This window comes from Hylobates moloch, unplaced genomic scaffold (genome assembly GCF_009828535.3).
Source record: "Hylobates moloch isolate HMO894 unplaced genomic scaffold, HMol_V3 SCAFFOLD_5, whole genome shotgun sequence".
Taxonomy (NCBI): Eukaryota; Metazoa; Chordata; class Mammalia; order Primates; family Hylobatidae; genus Hylobates; species Hylobates moloch.
In genome coordinates this window covers 96178426-96197706 of record NW_026652280.1, presented here as the reverse complement: position 1 = coordinate 96197706, position 19281 = coordinate 96178426, and the positions used below count along the sequence as shown (strand labels likewise).

The 19281-nt window shown below is 49.0% G+C and overlaps 2 protein-coding genes across 3 annotated transcripts in view; both read left to right on the top strand.

Moving 5' to 3' along the window:
• The window catches only part of CADM3 (cell adhesion molecule 3), a 31712-nt gene extending 22439 nt beyond the window's left edge, over nucleotides 1-9273 (top strand). For both annotated transcript variants that reach the window (XM_032154045.2, XM_032154046.2), the window contains 5 exons: nucleotides 162-332; nucleotides 2657-2747; nucleotides 3181-3350; nucleotides 6051-6176; nucleotides 7058-9273. In XM_032154045.2, the coding sequence (XP_032009936.1) occupies nucleotides 162-332; nucleotides 2657-2747; nucleotides 3181-3350; nucleotides 6051-6176; nucleotides 7058-7176 (677 nt within the window). In that variant the 3' untranslated portion in view covers nucleotides 7177-9273. The remainder of the gene's footprint in view (nucleotides 1-161; nucleotides 333-2656; nucleotides 2748-3180; nucleotides 3351-6050; nucleotides 6177-7057) is intronic.
• A 1762-nt stretch (nucleotides 9274-11035) lies between these two features.
• Nucleotides 11036-12705, top strand: ACKR1 (atypical chemokine receptor 1 (Duffy blood group)). Its single transcript, XM_032154047.2, has 2 exons — nucleotides 11036-11177; nucleotides 11654-12705. Exons 1-2 carry the CDS (start codon nucleotides 11157-11159, stop codon nucleotides 12641-12643), a joined length of 1011 nt encoding a protein of 336 aa, XP_032009938.1. The 5' UTR covers nucleotides 11036-11156; the 3' UTR covers nucleotides 12644-12705.
• Nucleotides 12706-19281: the final 6576 nt, after the last annotated feature.

Sequence of the window (19281 nt, the reverse complement as noted above, 5' to 3'; positions counted from 1 at the left end):
TGGGGCCTACATTCTCCCTGCCACAACTTTCTAAGTTTATCTAGGTTGGGACTCACCATCTGTACGTCTACAATGAGGCCCACATGATATCTGTATGTTAGGTTTACTCTGTGTCTCTCTCTCTGTGTGTTTGTGTGTGTGCCACTGTTTCTGCACTCTAGGAGAACCAACCCGCATACAGGAAGATCCCAATGGTAAAACCTTCACTGTCAGCAGCTCGGTGACATTCCAGGTTACCCGGGAGGATGATGGGGCGAACATCGTGTGCTCTGTGAACCATGAATCTCTAAAGGGAGCTGACAGATCCACCTCTCAACGCATTGAAGTTTTATGTATGTCATGGGCTTGGGGATGAAGAAGGATGAGGTATGAGATGAGGACCAGGGAGAAAGAGAATGCAGGTGACTGTGCATGAAACAACATGCACAGTTAAGTGAATAGGTAAGAAATGAAACAAGGACTGCCAGGACAAGGCCAGGGTTGGCAAACTCTTTACAGAGGCCCCATAATGAATATTTTAGGCTTTGAGACCCACACAGTCTCTGTGTCAACTACTTAATTCTGCTGTTGTTGTAGGGATGCAGTCATAGACAATATGTAAACAAACGAGCTGGGCTGTGTTCCAGTAAAACTTTATTTACAGAAGAATGCAGGTGGCAGGATTTGGTCCAAGGGGATACCAACCCCTGGGTTAGGCCAGTGTAATGTAGCCAGACTGCAAACTGTCGTGGTAACTGTGGTCACTCAGAATTCCCAGGAAGTAGCTTCTAGTCTGCACTCCACCACTTACTAGCTCTGTGATATTCAGAAAATTACTTCACCCCACTGAGCTTGATTCTATATTTGCTAAGTGAAAGAGATGAGCATGGGGATCACTACAGTTTTATCTTGGTTTAACAATTTATGATTTCAAGAAAATATGGGTGGTAGGAAAGCACAGTTTCCCTGGCATCATTATTCCCAGATCTTTTCCTTACTGACTACTCTCCTATTTTCCCCAGCACCATGTATTTTCCTGGGATTCTGACCTGAAATGGCCACTGTCACTTTCACTACTCCTAGCCCTTCCAAGGACACTGACACCCTCTGTGGAATTTGCCTTTAGTATGGTTAGGACACTTTTGAGGAAGTTTGGAAATGGGAATTTCTCATCTGAGGAAATTCGGAAATTTGTAAAGAACAGCCTTTCTGGGTGGAGGAACCAAAGGGAAAAGAATCAGCTAAAGTCCAACGGGAGAAGTTAGAGTTAGTAAATGGTGTATTTCTTGTCTTAACTTACCTAAAAGTTGGGCAGTTTTCAAAATAATCAAAGCCCTTCATCCTCTTCTTGTGGAATCAACCTAGGCCCAATTATTTTCCTAACTTCAGTGTTATTTAATCATATCTTAGACCCACTACTCAAACTTTAACCTGAGGTAGGTTTAGGTTGGCATCACTATTCATTTAGCAGATTCAATCCACAGGCCGACAATCCAGATTCTAGCTGCAGTGCTGCCACTTACTAGTTGTACTCCTTTGGCCAAAGCATTTCATCTGTCTGAGGCTCCTGCTTAAGTCACTGAGTTATTGTGAGGATAAATAAAACAATGCATGTGAAAGAACTTTGTAAATATCAAAGTTCTATATTCCTATAAGGTGCTTCTCTAATTATTAGTTCCTAGTGTGAGGCCCTGGCCTGGAGCTTTTCCCCCCGCCCCCTGGTCCCTGGCCAGAGCTAAAGCCTTGGTCCCCTGCCTGAGCCCCAGAGACTCCTCTGTTAGATACCAGACCATCTGGCAGTTACTCGCCAGGGACCCTTGTGGCCCAACTGTGATCAGCAGTCAGTCAACAAATGCTATACTCCAGGCACTGTGCTAGAGGTTTCTGTGGCTGTGGGGTCCCGGAACACCCATTCTTTCACCTGGCCTGATTCTCTGTGTCCCGTTTGATTTGGCCGAAACACGTTCATTAACTGGTTGTTAAGGTTGGCTCTATCCTTAGGGGAAGCTCAGCCTCTTTATCTGTTGTTCTCGACCAGCATCTGGTTGTATTGTTCTGAGCGGCCATCTGGACCTAGCCTCCTAAGCAGCCCTTTGGCGTCAATGGCAGATGCCATTCTTCCTTCACAGAGCCCTTCTATATTGTGTCAGTGCCTTTTTGCAGCCAAAATATGACCCCGGTCTCTTGCTGTTTCAAAGCTCTCACTTCGTGTTTGCACTGACCATTCAAAATGACGTTTTGTATTCAAGCATTGCTTCCAGTTCTAAGCTCCCTTGCAGAGCAGAGAGAACTGAGAAGTTGTGAGCTCAGTATGTCGCAAGTTCAAGTTTATTTGTTCTGTGAAAAATATGCATTAAGTCCTTCCTATTTGCTAGGAGGTTTGCTAGACACAGGTAAACCACTCATTTCCCTTCTCAGCTTTCTGTTAAGACATCTCTTAGGGCCCACCAAGGACAGACCTTCCAGAATCCTATCACACAAGGTTGCAAGAGAAGTTGCTCACATATTCAATAGCAATGATGGTCCTTGTTCATAGGAAGTAGGAGAAGGAAGGTCTTCGTTGTGCTTCTTGGGCTGCAGAAACATTTAGAGGTAGAAGCTGTAGGGTGCAACTAAGTGAGAGAATCTCCTAAGCCGTGTGGGGAGGTTTTCATTGACACCATTTCCTTCTCCACAGACACACCGACTGCGATGATTAGGCCAGACCCTCCCCATCCTCGTGAGGGCCAGAAGCTGTTGCTACACTGTGAGGGTCGCGGCAATCCAGTGTAAGAAGATCCATTTCCTGGTCTCCTCCTTACTCTCCACATTCTCAGATTGTCTTCTTCATATAACAGCTCCTTCCTATCTCCTCTGTATTGTCTGACCTGAGCCTCTCATTTCCCTGACTGTCCAATAATGTCCGCCTGCAATTAGTTCTTCTGCAAAGCAGCACAAGTGGGAAGGGGCCACTCTCTAACTCAGTCCCTGAGTTTCCCACAAAGGCCAAGTTAAAGTAAGATACAAGTCAGGAGATCTACAGCTTCCCCAGAACGAACCCCAAGAGGCCACCTGGAGTATAGCAGCTCCAATGTCTCTGGCCCCGATAATTTCTCCAGCTTCATCAAACAGTCCTTGACATCCCTGCTCCCAGTTATTTTTTTTTCTTTTAGCTCCCTGGCTATGCTCTCCTGAGCTCTTCTGATTTGTCTGCCTCGACAGCCCCCAGCAGTACCTATGGGAGAAGGAGGGCAGTGTGCCACCCCTGAAGATGACCCAGGAGAGTGCCTTGATCTTCCCTTTCCTCAACAAGAGTGACAGCGGCACCTACGGCTGCACAGCCACCAGCAACATGGGCAGCTACAAGGCCTACTATACTCTCAACGTTAATGGTGAGCCCTCCTCACTTCTCTTCCTCCAGAATCTCCTTTCTCTGTCCATCTTATTCCCTTTTTAAAAATGCTTCCTGATAACATCCCCAAACTGTGACAGGGAGTGGAGCAAAGGAAAACCTGCCCACCACTGGGGTCCCTGAGGGCTTAGGTCCCAGGTCCACTCTAGAATGTGTAAAGGCCGCTTAGTGAAAAAACATTAGAAGGGTGGGCTCTCATCTGCCTTTCTTTGGTAGTGGTGGCCTGGGTGACACCATCTTCCATCCCCTGCACTTGTCTGACAAGAACAATAATTCTGTGTGCAGAGGCCCCAAAGCCTCTCAAGTACAGGTGCAGGTGCATTTCCTTCTCTAACTGGCTCTTCTCAGAGTTGCTTCTCCTAAGACTAGGTATTGGGTGCATGCAACTGCTGTCATTTTTTTTTTCTTCCCACCTTAAGCACAGTGTACTGGGTCTGGACAGAAAATAGAGAGAAGCTTGTACTATGCCAAGAGACAGAATCTTTTCTCAGATGCCGTATCTTCTAGAAGGACCAGGTGATGCTCCTTCTCCGAAGTTCTTCTCAAAGCTGTGACCACAAAACCCAGCTTCAGGACTAGTGACAGGGTGGCACAGAGGCCCCTTTATGGAGAGTTGACGGGAGATTTTTTTGAAGATCCCAATGGCTGTGGGTCCCGCCAGAAAGTCTTATCTTTTCTCAGAATAGGGGAAATGCATTGTCGGGGAAACATCAGAGGCTCCCTTACTTGAAACACTCATTAAAACAGTTGAGGGGATAAGAGCCAGGCCTCCCAGTGATAAGAGGTCTGAGTTCTTGGGATCAGAATGTCTGGATGGGTGATTCCCACTCCCGGGGCAGACCTCAGCATGTGGGAGCTGCCTCAGCACAACAAGGCTATTGTAGGATGCCAAGAGCAAGGACAATGCACTGAGCCCCGGCCTCTGCCCCCAGATCTCTCCAGACCAATCTGATGATGACTGGCAGTGAGAGAAAGTTCTTGTGCCCTTGTGGTTGGTATCTTGCTGATCTCCCCTCTGCCCTGTGCTCAACAGCCAGGCAGAGGGAGTCCTGTTGGACTGTGTCTGTTTCCAGTGCTGACGCCTGGTGGTAGAAGGAGCTACTGCATCTTCTTCCAGGAATATCCTTAAGTGGGCGGCACTGGAATGAAATTAAATGCAGCTCTACCTAAAGACAGGGACCTGTAATTGATGACCCCAGAGGTCGTTTGGCAATGGAAACCTGTGCTTTTCTAAGGAACTGCCATTTCCATAGCCTGTGGAATAAGTATCTAGGATTGATTTTCCATGTGGACTGTGTCTCGCATACTCCCTGAGAGAGAGACAGCAGGTAAACTCACTCTGCTTCCTCCAAGTTACACCATCACCTCCACCCCAATCATATCACAGATTTCCTGGACTTGTCCTCTCCCTTCCTCCCAAGCAGGGCATAAAAAACCAGAACACAAATGTTTTCTTTTCAAATAAGGTGTAGACAGGCAAGGAACTGAAACGCGGGCCCAGCCAAGCCTGAGGAGACATAAGGTAGGAAAGACAAAATATGTAAGGAGTCAATGAGGCATTAAGACTCAAGCTGAGTCCACGGAAAACAGCAGCTCTCCCATGGGTAGGAGAGTTATGTCTATGGCTACATCAGAACCATGTGCTGGGCCCGTGTGAGCCCTCAGATATTTGGGACTCTGGCTGTGGCTGCTGCTGTCTTTGCCACACCCGGCCCAGTCTGTGCTGTTGATCCTCTATATAGGTTGTCAATCCTCTACGTAGGTTGCCAGTCCTCTATATAGGTTGCCATGGAGGACAGATGCTACATATTCAATGGCAGAGACATCCACTAGCATGAGAGAAAGCATCTTTTCCTTTGCACAAACGCTTTGAGGGTGGAAAAGTGAAGATGGAGTCCCAGGCCTCCTTCTCAGGAAAGACTAGAGGCTTGGGGTTTCGCTGGAACACTAAACTCCCCTGCCACAAAGGAACAGTGTTCTTTACATAGATGACAGATTGTGGCCCCTTACAACTATCATCTTTCATAAGGTGCTATCAAAGTGCTTAATTCTTGGCTCTATCAGGTTTTACTGTTCCTTCGCTATCTGATCTTAGGGCAGTGGGTGAATAGGCTGAGAAGGCCCTTAGAGCTAGGGGAGCTGGCTCAGAATATCAAGCACACAGGAGGGTAAGAGGGCATGGGGACAGAGAAGGAACACTCTGATAACCCAGAAATTAAAAAGAAAAAGAGGGAGAAAAGAAAGAAGGAAATAAGAGCAGGAGGAGGGAGGAAAGAAGGAAGAGAGGCAGGAAGAAGGAAGGAAAAGAAGAGGGAGAGTGAGGGAGGGAGGAAGGAAGGAAGGAAGAAAGGAAGAAATGGAAGGATGGAGGGCAGGAAGCAGAGGCATTAAAGCAATGATCTTTGACCAAGGCCAAGCTTCAGTGCCAAGAACTCAACTTAGATGACTAGGTATGGGCAGATTTATTTATTTATTCATTAATCCATCAATTTGTTTTAACAAATACTATAATCCAGGCGTGGCATATAAGCACAAGATAAGGCATGATGAGTGATACTGCTCCATTTTCCTGATGTTAGTACCTGTTCCCTGCTGTGTAAGACTATTCATGGCCAAGTTGGAATGCTATAAGATAAGGGCTCTCCCCAGATCTGACTGTGTGTGTTGCCCTTTCCTCCAGACCCCAGTCCGGTGCCCTCCTCCTCCAGCACCTACCACGCCATCATCGGCGGGATCGTGGCTTTCATTGTCTTCCTGCTGCTCATCATGCTCATCTTCCTCGGCCACTACTTGATCCGGCACAAAGGTCAGAGGCACAAGGAGAGCATCAGCAGAACTTGGGAGGGGCAGGGAGACCAATCAGAGGCAGGCATGAGGAGAAGCAGACAGTGGAAAGGGCCTTCAGAGACTTGTCAGCCCTTTGGAGTGTTTAGGGAATTAAAAATGGAGCCAACCCTATCATTGCCAACCCTGTGATAACTGAGCACCACCAACCCCGCAGTAAAGCCTGATCACTTGGGGATCGTCCAAGTGAAATCAAACCTTCCCACTCAGTCAGCGGTTGCTCCCATGCTGCTCTACCTCCAGGTCTCCTGCTGCAAGACAGAGAGCTCCTGAAACTGCATCTCCATCTCATTGCTTCCTGCGCTTTCTTCCTTTCTGTCTGTTTAACCTCGTTTTCTTTCTCCTTTGATCTCATTGCCTTTCTTTCCTCTCCCCCTTTTCTACCTTCTCTCTTATATCCATGCCTTCTCTCTACCCTCTTCTCACATTCCTTCCTCTCAGACTCCCTGCTCTGCTATTAATTCTAGCCAGTGGCCTGACTCCATAGGCTGATCATACATAAGCCAGATCTCAATTGCTTTGCTCATGAAGCTGACATAGCAGATCCCCCGTCACCAAGTTGCGTGTACACGCATGCGTACACACACACACACAGTTCTCTTTCTTGCTTTGTATTATAGATGAGATTCTACTTAGGGGTAGGATTCATTATTCATGAAGGGTGTGGTCAGGTGAGGCATGTTGGAAGCAAAATGTGAATTAGGTAAGGTGGAGTAGAAGAGAGCTATTGGCAAGAGAAAAATTACTTGAGCAGTGTGTGAGTGGGTGGGTGAGAAAGTGGGCAGGGTGGACTCAGAGGTTGGGAAGCTGCTCCTGAGAGGAGAAGCCTCTGTCTCTATACAGGAACCTACCTGACACATGAGGCGAAAGGCTCCGACGATGCCCCAGACGCGGACACGGCCATCATCAATGCAGAAGGCGGGCAGTCGGGAGGGGACGACAAGAAGGAATATTTCATCTAGGGGCACCTGCCCACTTCCTGCGCCCCCCAGGGGCCCCGTGGGGACTGCTGGGGCCGTCACCAACCCGGACTTGTACAGAGCGACCCCAGGGCCGCCCCTCCCGCTTGCTCCCCAGCCCACCCACCCCCCTGTACAGAATGTCTGCTTTGGGTGCGGTTTTGTACTCGGTTTGGAATGGGGAGGGAGGAGGGCGGGGGGGAGGGGAGGGTTGCCCTCAGCCCTTTCCGTGGCTTCTCTGCATTTGGGTTATTATTATTTTTGTAACAATCCCAAATCAAATCTGTCTCCAGGCTGGAGAGGCGGGAGCCCTGGGGTGAGAAAAGCAAAAAACAACAACAAAAAAAACAAAACCCTGGAGTGTTAGGAGGAGAGTGCAGGTAGAGGGGTGAGGAAGGGTAAGGGGCAGGGCTGGTTTGGAGCTGGGGGCTCTCACCAGCCCTCCTTTCAGCCTCTACAACAGAGCAGCTTCCCAGACTTCTCCAGGAACCCAGAAACGGGATGGTTCTCGGCGAAGGTTGGGAGTGGCTTTCCCTCTGGTAGCCACACACCTGAGCACTACGGACAGGGAGGCAGGTGCCACCCTGACACCCCTCTTCAATAGCAATGGGAAAGTGATGAGTGGGGGAGTCCTGAGGAGATGTGGCCTGCAGAAGACACACAGCCATGCAGGGACCCAGGGCTTTAACCTGGGGAGGACGCAGGTCCCTGCAAGGAAGAGTAGATTTGGAGAGGAAGGATGGAGGTGGACTATCGCCCCATTCCCCCAGCAAATGAACAAAGCTGGGCCCTTTCCATAGGAACTGCCCTTGGAGATAGCAGAGTGTGGCTGCCCCTCCTTGCTCCAGCAGCTGTGGGAGAGGCACTGCTCTGGGGCCTGAACTGCCTCTGCTTCCCCCGCTGAGGGGCCCCTCACTCTTACCCAAGACTCTGGATTGTTGCACGGCAACCACTCCTCCCATGGCATTGCTCAGCAACTACTCCTCCCATCCTGGCCACCCTGTGCCCCCTTCCTGGTCCCAACGCCAGCCCTTAGTCCTTCCTCCCTCAGCAGCCAGGCAGACATAACAACAAAACTACTAAAAGGAGCTTCACTGCACCAAGCTGTTTCCTGCCCAAACTAAGGGAATAATGTGAACTGTGTGCACAAGTGTGTAGTGTGTATGCATGCATGCATGTGTGCGTGTGTGTGCATGTGTGTGTGAGTGAGAGACAGAGCGAGGGCCTGAGGAGGAGGGCTAAGAGCCAGGGGTCCTGGGCAGGTGGACAGGGCTGTGGGACATGTTGGGGAGGCTTTGGGAATGGGGTATTCCTAGTCAGGGTTCACACCTCACCTGGGATGTTGTTCCATGCTGGTATTTCCTCTGCCACCCCCAATGCCCATCTGTCTTGGAGAAAGGAGTCCCCAGGTGTGTGTTTGCCCAGCTGTCCATTCTATCTCTCCCTTAAACACAGAGCATTCAGCTCTTCCCTGGATTTCCCTCCTCTGAGCCATGGAGTCAGTGCCACAGCCTTTGCTATGCACCTCTCAGGCCTCTCCTTGGCGTTGACCCTGGAATGACCTACCACCACCTATTTTTCCCATAGTCTGTACCCAGTGAGTTGAAGGCTGGGTCCCCACCCTTCCTTTTGGTTTCCTGTCTTCCTTCTCATGGCCCCAGCTGGTTGCCATGGAGATGAGGTTCCTGGTCCTCCCTGTCCTTGCCGGACTGCCCCGCCTCAGATCCAGGATGCCCTTGGCATCGCTCCCACCCTCCACCAGCTTCTCCTCCCTGGTCTGACAATGGGCAAGCAAAAAGGGGCAGCTGTGATCTAGCAGGCCTGCCCACCCCCCTTCAGTTCAGGTAATACAGTTGTGAATCTTCCGGCCGCTGGTTAGGGCCCTGGGCACCACAGGCAGCCCCTCACCTAAGCCAGGGCCTACTCCTCTTACAACAGCAAGGGAGCCCTGGGGCCCCAGGCCTGTCGAGCTTCTTATCTCCCAGCACCCGCTTTTGGGAAAATGACTTTTCCTCTTTGAGCTGAACCACTCTGTCCATATTACACAGAAGCCATATTTGTATGGGGGGTGGGAGGGAGAGGGGCTGTTGTGCTGTGTGTGTCTGTCCAGGGGTGGGGGGGTGGGGGAAGGGAGCAGGGAGGGGACCGTGTATCTTTATAATCTTTCTAACTCTCCTGTGCTAATCTCGGAGGGGCCACCCTCAATATATCTGGATTATCTGTGTCATTCAGCTGCCTCCTTTCTGCTCCTCTTGCTGCTGCTGGGATGTGTGTATGTGAGGGTCTTCTTCCCATACTCCTTGCACCTGGTGCCTGGTGCCTCAAAAGGTGGTGTGTCCCTTGCCAGGCCACTCCCAAGGATATCTATGTACAGCAACAATATAACTCTACAAGGGAGAGAAGTGTATTCACTTCCTTTTGCTAACCCCTTCCTTTCCGGAGAGTGTCTTGGGGGGCATCTGACCGCTTCCCCCCACCCTCTGCCAGACATCGCTGGAGAATGTTAAGACGGCGATGGAGACACCATCAACGCCACCCTGGAGTGCATCACCAGACACCACCAGACCAAATTCACTTTCCAGCCCCTGCATGTTGAACCTGAAACTTGAGCTAGTGTCTTGGGAGAAAAGGGGGAAATCTCTACGAGGTACCCATCCTTCTGCACCTTAGGTCTGAGGTGCTTGGCCCCCTAGGAAGTCCTAAATGAATGAGACGAAGGTCCTTAACAACACTGGGGATGAAGCAGCCGATGCTGTTTTGGACAAATGAAACAGTGTCCCCTAACCAGCCCTTTCTAGCTCATTGCTCTGACTTGGACACGCCATGGCTCACCGATCCCAAAGTCCCCACTATGTCTCCCCAGCTGAGGAAATAAAAGCAGAAAGGGGTGATGAAACAGTGAAGATCCTTGGGAAACAGCTGAGGAGGGGAGGCAGGGGGAAGAGGCCACTAAAAAAGTGAAATGGGCTTAGGAGAATTGGCCTGCCTGCAGGATAGATGCCCTTTCTCTCTGCTGGCCAGCTCTGCCCCTCAATGAGAAACTTCACATATTGCTAAGATGCCTGGCCAATGAAACAGTTCCAGAGACTTTATGTCCCCCAGTAGAAATATGAATAGAAATCACTCTGTGGGCAATGGTCCCATTTTAAAATATGCTGTCCCATTGTCCCCTAGAGCCTACTCTAACTTGTCAGACCATGTATTCCACTTCATATGCAAGAGGCATGCACTGAACCCATAGGTGGCTGGGCAAACACCCAATAGCTCCCTGAAATGGCTTCATTATGCAGCCTCGACAGCCACGCCAACCCTCCCACTCTCACACTGAAACACCCAGACCTAGAGATAGCCAGACACACCCAGACACCCGCCAAGCCCCTCACATACAGATATATGCACACTGATACACAGCAAACATACACAGAGATCAGTACACACAAAAAGCTCACGCCCACATGCACACACCCCTCAGGTGGGACAGAGTTGACCACCACCACCTTTCTCTCAAACACATGGCTTTTGAACTGCCTTTCCTTGGATCAAGTTCAAGGGGATGGAGGAGCAGTGAGAGTCAGCCGCCCTTCCCCTCCAATTTCCCAGCACCTCCCTTATCTCTGCCTCACAAGTCACCCAGCCCCCCTCTCTTCCTTCCTTGTGCTTGAAGAATCTCTACTTGCTGGAAAGCCCCCTGTTTTCTCAATCTCCCTTTCCACTTCGGTAAAATGCCCACTTTCTGGTCCCCACCTTTTTCCTGAGTGTAGTCCCAACCAGTCAAATCCAACCTCAAAACAGGAAGCCCCGAGGCCAGTGCCCCCCAATAGGCCTGAGGCTTGTGCAGGCAGTGGGCGTGGGGTGAGGCTTCCTGATGCCCCCTGTCCCTGCCTGGAACCTGATGGCCCTCATTAGTCCTTGACTCTTATCTTGGAAGCACAGGCACTGACCGTCCCAGCCCTTCTGTCTTCGGGCCTGAACCAAACGGTGCCATGGGAAACTGTCTGCACCCGGTGAGTATGGGGCCAGGGCCCAGAGTCCCTTACCCCTATGCCCCTCATTTCCCGCGCTGTTTGACCCTCAGTCTTTATATCTCTTCCTTTTCCTCTTCATCTTTTCTCCCTTCCTTCTTTTTCCACTTCCTTTAAAGTCTTTTTCCTTCTCCCCTTCCTATGCTAGCCTCCTAGCTCCCTCTTGTGTCCCTCCCTTTGCCTTTGAGTTAGTTCCATCCTGGTCTCTTGGTGCCTTCCCTTCTGACCTTGCACTGCTCCTCCAGCCCCAGCTGCCCTGGCTTCCCCAGGACCGTTCCTGCTCCGGCTCTTCAGGCTCCCTGCTTTGTCCTTTTCCACTGTTCACACTGCATCTGACTCCTGCAGAGACCTTGTTCTCCCACCCGACCTTCCTCTCTGCCCTCCCCTCCCACCTGCCCCTCAATTCCCAGGAAACTCTTCCGGTGTAACTGATGGCCTCCTCTGGGTATGTCCTCCAGGCGGAGCTCTCCCCCTCAACTGAGAACTCAAGTCAGCTGAACTTTGAAGATTTATGGGATTTTTCCTATGGTGGGAATGATTCCTTCCCAGATGTAGACTACGATGCCAACCTGGATGCAGCTGCCCCCTGCCACTCCTGTAACCTGCTGGATGACTCTGCACTGCCCTTCTTCATCCTCACCAGTGTCCTGGGCATCCTAGCTAGCAGCACTGTCCTCTTCATGCTTTTCAGACCTCTCTTCCGCTGGCAGCTCTGCCCTGGCTGGCCTGTCCTGGCACAGCTGGCTGTGGGCAGTGCCCTCTTCAGCATTGTGGTGCCCATCTTGGCCCCAGGGCTAGGTAGCACTCGCAGCTCCGCCCTGTGTAGCCTGGGCTACTGTGTCTGGTATGGCTCAGCCTTTGCCCAGGCTTTGCTGCTAGGGTGCCATGCCTCCCTGGGCCACAAACTGGGTGCAGGCCAGGTCCCAGGCCTCACCCTGGGGCTCACTGTGGGAATTTGGGGAGTGGCTGCCCTACTGACACTGCCTGTCACCTTGGCCAGTGGTGCTTCTGGTGGACTCTGCACCCCGATATACAGCACGGAGCTGAAGGCTTTGCAGGCCACACACACTGTAGCCTGTCTTGCCATCTTTGTCTTGTTGCCATTGGGTTTGTCTGGAGCCAAGGGGCTGAAGAAAGCATTGGGTATGGGGCCAGGACCCTGGATGAATATCTTGTGGGCCTGGTTTATTTTCTGGTGGCCTCATGGGGTGCTTCTAGGACTGGATTTCCTGGTGAGGTCCAAGCTGTTGCTGTTGTCAACATGTCTGGCCCAGCAGGCTCTGGACCTGCTGCTGAACCTGGCAGAAGCCCTGGCAATTTTGCACTGTGTGGCTACACCCCTGCTCCTCGCCCTATTCTGCCACCAGGCCACCCGCACCCTCTTGCCCTCTCTGCCCCTCCCTGAAGGACGGTCTTCTCATTTGGACACCCTTGGAAGCAAATCCTAGTTCTCTTCCCACCTGTCAACCTGAATTAAAGTCTACACTGCCTTTGTGAAGCGGGTGGTTTCTTATTTTGTCTGGGGAGAAGAAGGAGAATGGAGAGAGACATTTTTATGTCAGACTTTCTTGCCAGTGTCTGTTTCTATAGCTGGCCTGGGAAGAAGGTGAATGATGAATAAATACCCTCAGGGTACACAGATATTCTCTTGAGGTGTAGGGTCACTGCCATCTCAAGGGAGAAGGGAAGAGGAACCAGAGCATGAGGGGAGTCGCTAAACCAAAAAAACCAGAAGGGATGGCTTAGCTGGAAAAAAAAGCTGTTCTGGGAAGCAAATGGAATAGGAACCCAAACTGAGAGATAAACAGGGAAGAGTGATGACAAAGCCCAGAGCAATACCACCTCCCCATGTCCTACCTGACCAGCCTCTCTCTGTCTTCTGTCTCCTCTCTGGCTTTGTTTAGTGATTAGGACGGTGGTGGGGAAGGTGAAAGAAGCATCCGAGGGGATGTTACTTAGTTCAGGGAACATATCAAGATAATTTAAAAAGCCACTTCCTGGGAGTCATCTCTCCCAGGTTCCTCAGCATGACCTGAATGTGAGTGTGCGTGTGCGTGTGTGTGTGTGTGTGTGTGTATACATCTGTTTCTCGATCTGTTAGAATCTACTTTTATGTTAGATGTATGCATGTAAAAACATATGTCCACCCACGAGCTTGCATCTCTGTCAGCACCTGAACTGCGCACACCTGTGCCTGTGCACTGACTTTTCTCAGGACCCAAACCCCCACTCAATTCTGCACCCATCCCTGTTCACAGGATACAGAATCGGGATTTATGACTCACTCTTTACCCAAATGAGTTTTCTTTACCCTGGTTTTTAAGCCTAGTCTTTTCTGTGTAGGATGTGTGGAGGGAAGAAAAGATCAAGAAGTTGTGAAGGGTGGAGAAACTTGAAGGGGGAGGCCCTGATCTGATTCATCTTCTGCTTGGAATTCCCTGAATTTCCCTTTCAAAATCTCAGCTTTTGAAATAAACCTTTATTTCCCAAATACATCTTTCCTTCCACCTTCCACACAATACCCCAATCCCCTGGGCACCTCTTTCCCAAATATACCCCTGATTCTCTGGCTGCTTAATCATGACCTTTGAGATTTTTCTCAGTCTCTACCTACCCAAGTTTAGATGGCTCGAAGGACAGAAGCCCCTCCTCATTAGGGGCACAGCTTTTACCACCAAGAGCAGATTCACCCTCTACCCAAGTGGCTACAAAACAGTTAGTTCCTACCTCTAACCCAACTAAAGGCTGGGGAAACTTGAGCAGATACGTTCTATCAGTTGAACCCAATTACCATCTTTCCATTTTCCTAAGATATGCTATACCTGGTTTCTTTACTAAAATGTTTCTGCTTGACTCTCTGGGCTTGGGAATAGTAGGTGAGTGCGGGAGAGGTGCAGAGATGAGTTAGAATAGCTTAGGCAGGAGGGTGCAAAAAGCTTTAGGGAATTTTCCTGGGTGGGTGCCACGACAAAGCCTCTAAATCTCCCACCTCCTGTCTCTTAGCAACCACCAGGTTAGCTCCTGATTGGTTCGTCCTAAATTGAAAGGCGGGATTTAGGGACCGATTGAGACGCGGGAGACATTCTGAAACAGAAAAGAAGGGAAAGAAAATGAAGAGAAAGGAAATAATTTACAAACCTAAATTATGCTCTGGTTTCCAACCACAGTTCGTGAATGTGTTCTAGTATTTTTCCCCCGCTTTTTTTTTTCCAGGCTCCTCTCAATATCCCCCTCCCGTCCTTGACCACTCTTCCAATTCTACCAGATGTTGCTGTCCTCCCTTACAAGGTACTGATTTGGAAGCTGACCTAGTTGAGGAGGAGGAGAGGGCATTTTTGACTCCCTGAATCTTCCAGTGTCAACCTGATGCAAGGGAGGCTTAATTTAAGACCACTTGGCTTGTCTTATCTGCCCCCGACCCTGTGCCTCTGGATAGAAATCCCTGGTCAGTCAGTCCAGTTAGAAACAACCTCAGACTCCTGGGTAATAGCTTGGCAGCTCTCATGGCTTTCACAAAGGAAAAGCAGCTGCAGAAGCCCGAAGCTGCTAAGAGGTTAGGGTGGGCTGGAGACAGTGCCCCACCCCTGCCCCCTGCTACATCCTCCTCATCCCCACCCCCACCGGGATTGTTCCAGGCCTTTTGGGCTGCCCTTTCCCTACCATTACCTAGGCAGCACTTGGAGAGCTCCTCCTTAAGTCTAACCCGGACCTCAGTCATTTCTTTAAAGCTTCCTTGGGGACCTGCCACTCCATGCATTTAACCCACTACATGCCATCAACCACTCTAAAATTGGTCTCAATCTGGCATCTTTTCTGCAACCCTTCAGGAATACAAATCCTGTCTCCTTAGAGCCCTTAAGAATTTAATCTTAGGGTTGGCAGGGACTTTAGCTGTGTATGAGATATTGTGCCTCCTGGCTAAAGAAAAAAATCCTCTCAGAAAGATGAGAGCCAGGGAAGCAAGCTCTTGGGAAAACACAGGACCCTGAGGAAGGTCAGTTTGCTTTGCTTTCTAAAGGAGAGAGATCTATTATTCAAGGGAAGTTTGAACATCACATTGACGCTCATAGTTCATTTATTCCAAGCTGAGCCCCCTCCCTTAGAATTTAGAAAACAAATGCTTGGTCCTCACACCCTTTTTCCATTCCTATTTCCCTATCCCCCAACCCCATCACCACCTTCCTCCCTCAGAGGAATTCTGATTGAGAACTTCACTGGGATTTCAAACCCAATTCATCGCCAACTCTAATTGCCAGAGATTTGCATGAAAACCATCGTATGCTATCTAATTATTCTGACAACAGCAGCCCGCCGTCTGGGCACAAGGAGAATCGCAGTTTTAATTAACAATAATGCACCTTGCCGACGAATGTGACTGTTTAGGTTAATTAACAAGTCCAAGTCCTTCCAAATCATCTCTAGACATCTTCTAGGTGATTTGGGCAGGAGGGGTGTGGGGAACACAGGGAGAGATGCGGAATGTTTAAACATCATTTTAACAAAAATGCATGTTAGCTTTCTTCTTTCCTGTAACTATTTGGTGAAGGGAAGAGAAAATCTCTGAGAGACTGGCTCTGGAAAATTGGTTGGGGGATTTTGGGAACATCTTCTTCTTCTTTTTTTTTTTTTTTTTTTTTTGAGACAGAGTCTCACTCTGTTGCCCAGGCTGAGGTGTAGTGGCAGAATTTCAGCTCACTGCAACCTCCGCCTCCCAGGTTCAAGCGATTCTCCTGCCTCAGCCTCCTGAGTAGCTGGGATTACAGGCGTGCACCACCACGCCAGGCTAATTTTTTGTATTTTTAGTAGAGACGGGGGTCTCACCAGTTTGGCCAGCCTGGTCTCAAACTCTGACTTCAGGTGATCCACCTGCCTCAGCCTCCCAGAGTGCTGGGATTACAGGTGTGAGCCACTGTGCCTGGCGGGAACATCATTTTAAGGGGATGTATCAGACATCTTTATGTTGCACTTAGATTTAGGAAATCTTTTGGACACATTTTTATAAATGAGAAGATTAAGTTCTTATAGCTCTGTAGTATCTTGAAATCATTGCCTGATTGTTTGCAAACTTGGTTTCTAGCATGAAAGCCTCAACTTCCCCATCAATGCCATTTGTCCTCAGCTTTCTTTATATGTTCCTACCACATCTGTGGTCATTTAAAGTTGCCTACTGCTTGTGAACCCAGGAGGTGGAGCTTACAGTAAGCCGAGATCGCGCCACTGCACTCTAGCCTGGGCGACAGAGTGAGACTCCATCTCAAAAAAATAAAAATAAAAAAAAGAAGTTGCCTACTGCCTTTGATTTCCCAGATACCGTGTCAAGTTTCACCCTTGCCCTCTTCAAATATAACTGTATTTTTTTCCTGGGTAGTTCTCTGTATCATGCAAAAACACATTGTATGTAGCTCCAAACTGTACCTTTCATCTTTCTAGTCTTTCTAAGAGCATGGACCTAGTCTTCTTCCTCTAAATCAGGTATTACTAATGTTTAGGGGATAGGAGGAGGGTTATAGGCCTCTTAGAAAATCCAATGAAAGTAATAAAGTTGCTTTTTAGAAAAATCCAATATTATACCCTAAATTTGGCATCTAGTTCTTCGCTACTGCGTTTGAGTTAATCCTGAGTGTTTCTGTACTCTCTGACAGGACTTCCACGATTAGCCGGTGGCCTTGTCTCCCCACAGCTCAAGAAGCTTTATGCCCCGGGGTGAATTTTGTTCTTTGAAGGGGCAAATCTGTTTTCCACTCTAAGAGTCTTTGCACTTGATATCTCTTCTGCCCCAAATGCTCCTTCCTGTGCTCTTTATGTGACTGACAACTTCTTGTCCTTGGGGTCTCTGTGCAAATATCACCTCCCTCAGGAGTGATCTTCCCTGACATCCAGTGGAATGTAGCCTGGCCATGCCACACCCAATTATTCTCTACCAGTTCACCTTGGATGTTTCCATTGTAGCATTTATCACGTTAAAATTTTGTTTATTCGTTTATTTGCTTATCAGTTTACTGCTTGTCTACCTCCTCCCTCCAACACTAGAAAAGAAACTTCAACCATGCAAGAGTCCTTTCTCTGACTGGCACGTGATCAGAGCTCAGGAAACATCTACTTAATACCCAAGTTAATTTCATGAATAAAGATTCATTGCCCACACTGGAACATTCACAGTCCAGAGAGGGAATAGGAACAAGTAAGCAAATAATTGATGCAGAAAACTGACCTCTTCTCCCTAAGTCCTCCAGAGCCTCTCCCATGTCATTCCAGTGTCTGGGGGCTGAAGAGGCTAGAGAATCTTCTGTAGATTTCTGGCCTGTGAACCTGTTTTTTGTGTGTGTGAATTCATGGCTGACTGGAGCTGAGGACTTCACCACAGTTCCTGAACCACGCATTAAAGAAACAATGCTTCCTTTCCTTTGGGATACTGCCGGGTTTTTGGCCAGCAGGGGAAAACTGGGAAAGGTTGTTATTTTTCATCTTTGCTTGAGGAAAAGTGAGTCACTGAGACTCCCCCAGAGTTCTGGGAGACAAAGTCCTTCACTGGCTCAGAATCAAATTCATAGTCCAGCCACCTCCTCAGATTGCATCATTCTCAGGCAGAGCCCACTGCCCCCCTTGGACCGAAAAGTCACCATGTTGACTTTTTTTTCTTCGGTTTTCTCTCCTTCCTTTTGGTTTCAACTTAGCTCCCCTTCCAACCCTACCCCTTCCCCACCTGTGAAAGCTGGTTCCTACTCTCACCTTCTGGCCTCTGTCGCCCCCCTGTGGCAATTGATCTCTCTGCAGTTTTGGGAACAGGATCACCCTTTAAGGCACTTAAGGATGTATAATTAATTTCATTTAAAGAATTTGTTGAGTACCTACTACATTCAAGATGCTAGTGAAAGTACTGGAATACTTGGAAATGAATCATACACAATTATTGACATCAGAATCTCTCTGGACCCACCTGGTCCCCCATCCCCTCCCTTCCTTCCTTCCTTCCTTCCTTCCTTCCTTCCTTCCTTCCTTCCTCATTTCTCAAATTTTCCCAGTCCTCTCGCAAACAACCTTGAACAAATTTGGATCCCAGGACACACAGAAAATCCACAAATCCCTCAGTCACCTAGACTTCTCAGAGCAAACTTCTATTTCACAGTCAAAGGCCCATAGCAAATTGCACAGCCTCTAGTCAGTGGGTGTTCCTGTCTCTGTGTCATGTTCAGAAGTGTTCCTTACATGCAGACGCACAGAAGATACAAGAGCAAGAATCTCTTGCCCTTTCACACTCCTCCAGGGTGGTTGCGGTGGATTCTGGAAGCCAATACACTGAAAGACAATTACCCAGAGTAGAGGGAATGGGTGTGGAGCCTTGGAGAAGGAAGTTCTTTACAAATTAGTTGGCCCTTTCCTGTCTGTGACCTGACGAAGAGGTGAGGAAGAAGTGGACTGTCTGTGCTATCTGCCTGGATGCTTCCAAAAACACGACCATGCTTCTCCTCCCCCCATCATCTCCCTCAAGCCTCAGAACAGGGTTGTTCCCTTCACATACTGGGTTGATTGACAGGGGGGACTTCCATGGAATGCTTTGGGGAGTGTGACAAGAGCAAGGGAAGGGAAGGTCACTGGGATAGCAAACGTATGCAGAAATTAAATAAAATATAATAGGGATTATGCAAAACCTGCGTTTAAAAAATCAATTGCACAAAAACAGGATGGAAGATACCTGGCTCAACAGAAGTTCTTGTAAAAAAATATTTAAAAGACTTAGAGGTTTCGCTTGGCTACAAGCTAAAGATGATTCAATAGTGCATGTGGTAGCCAAAACGCTAATGCAGACTCAAACTGCATTAAGAGACAAAGTGTACAAGATGAGGGAGTGCACAGCACCACCCCTGCCCTGGACAGGCCATATTTAGAATAGAGGGCTTGGCTCTGGGTACTGCATGTTTAAAGGCCACTAACAAATGAGAGTTCTTAAAAAGGGGGTGGCCAGGCTGGGTGCAGCTGCTCACGCTTATAATCGTAACATTCTGGAAGGCTGAGGTGGGCAGATTGCTTAAGCCCAGGAGTTCCAGGCCAGTCTGGGTAACATGATTAAACCCCATCTGTACACACA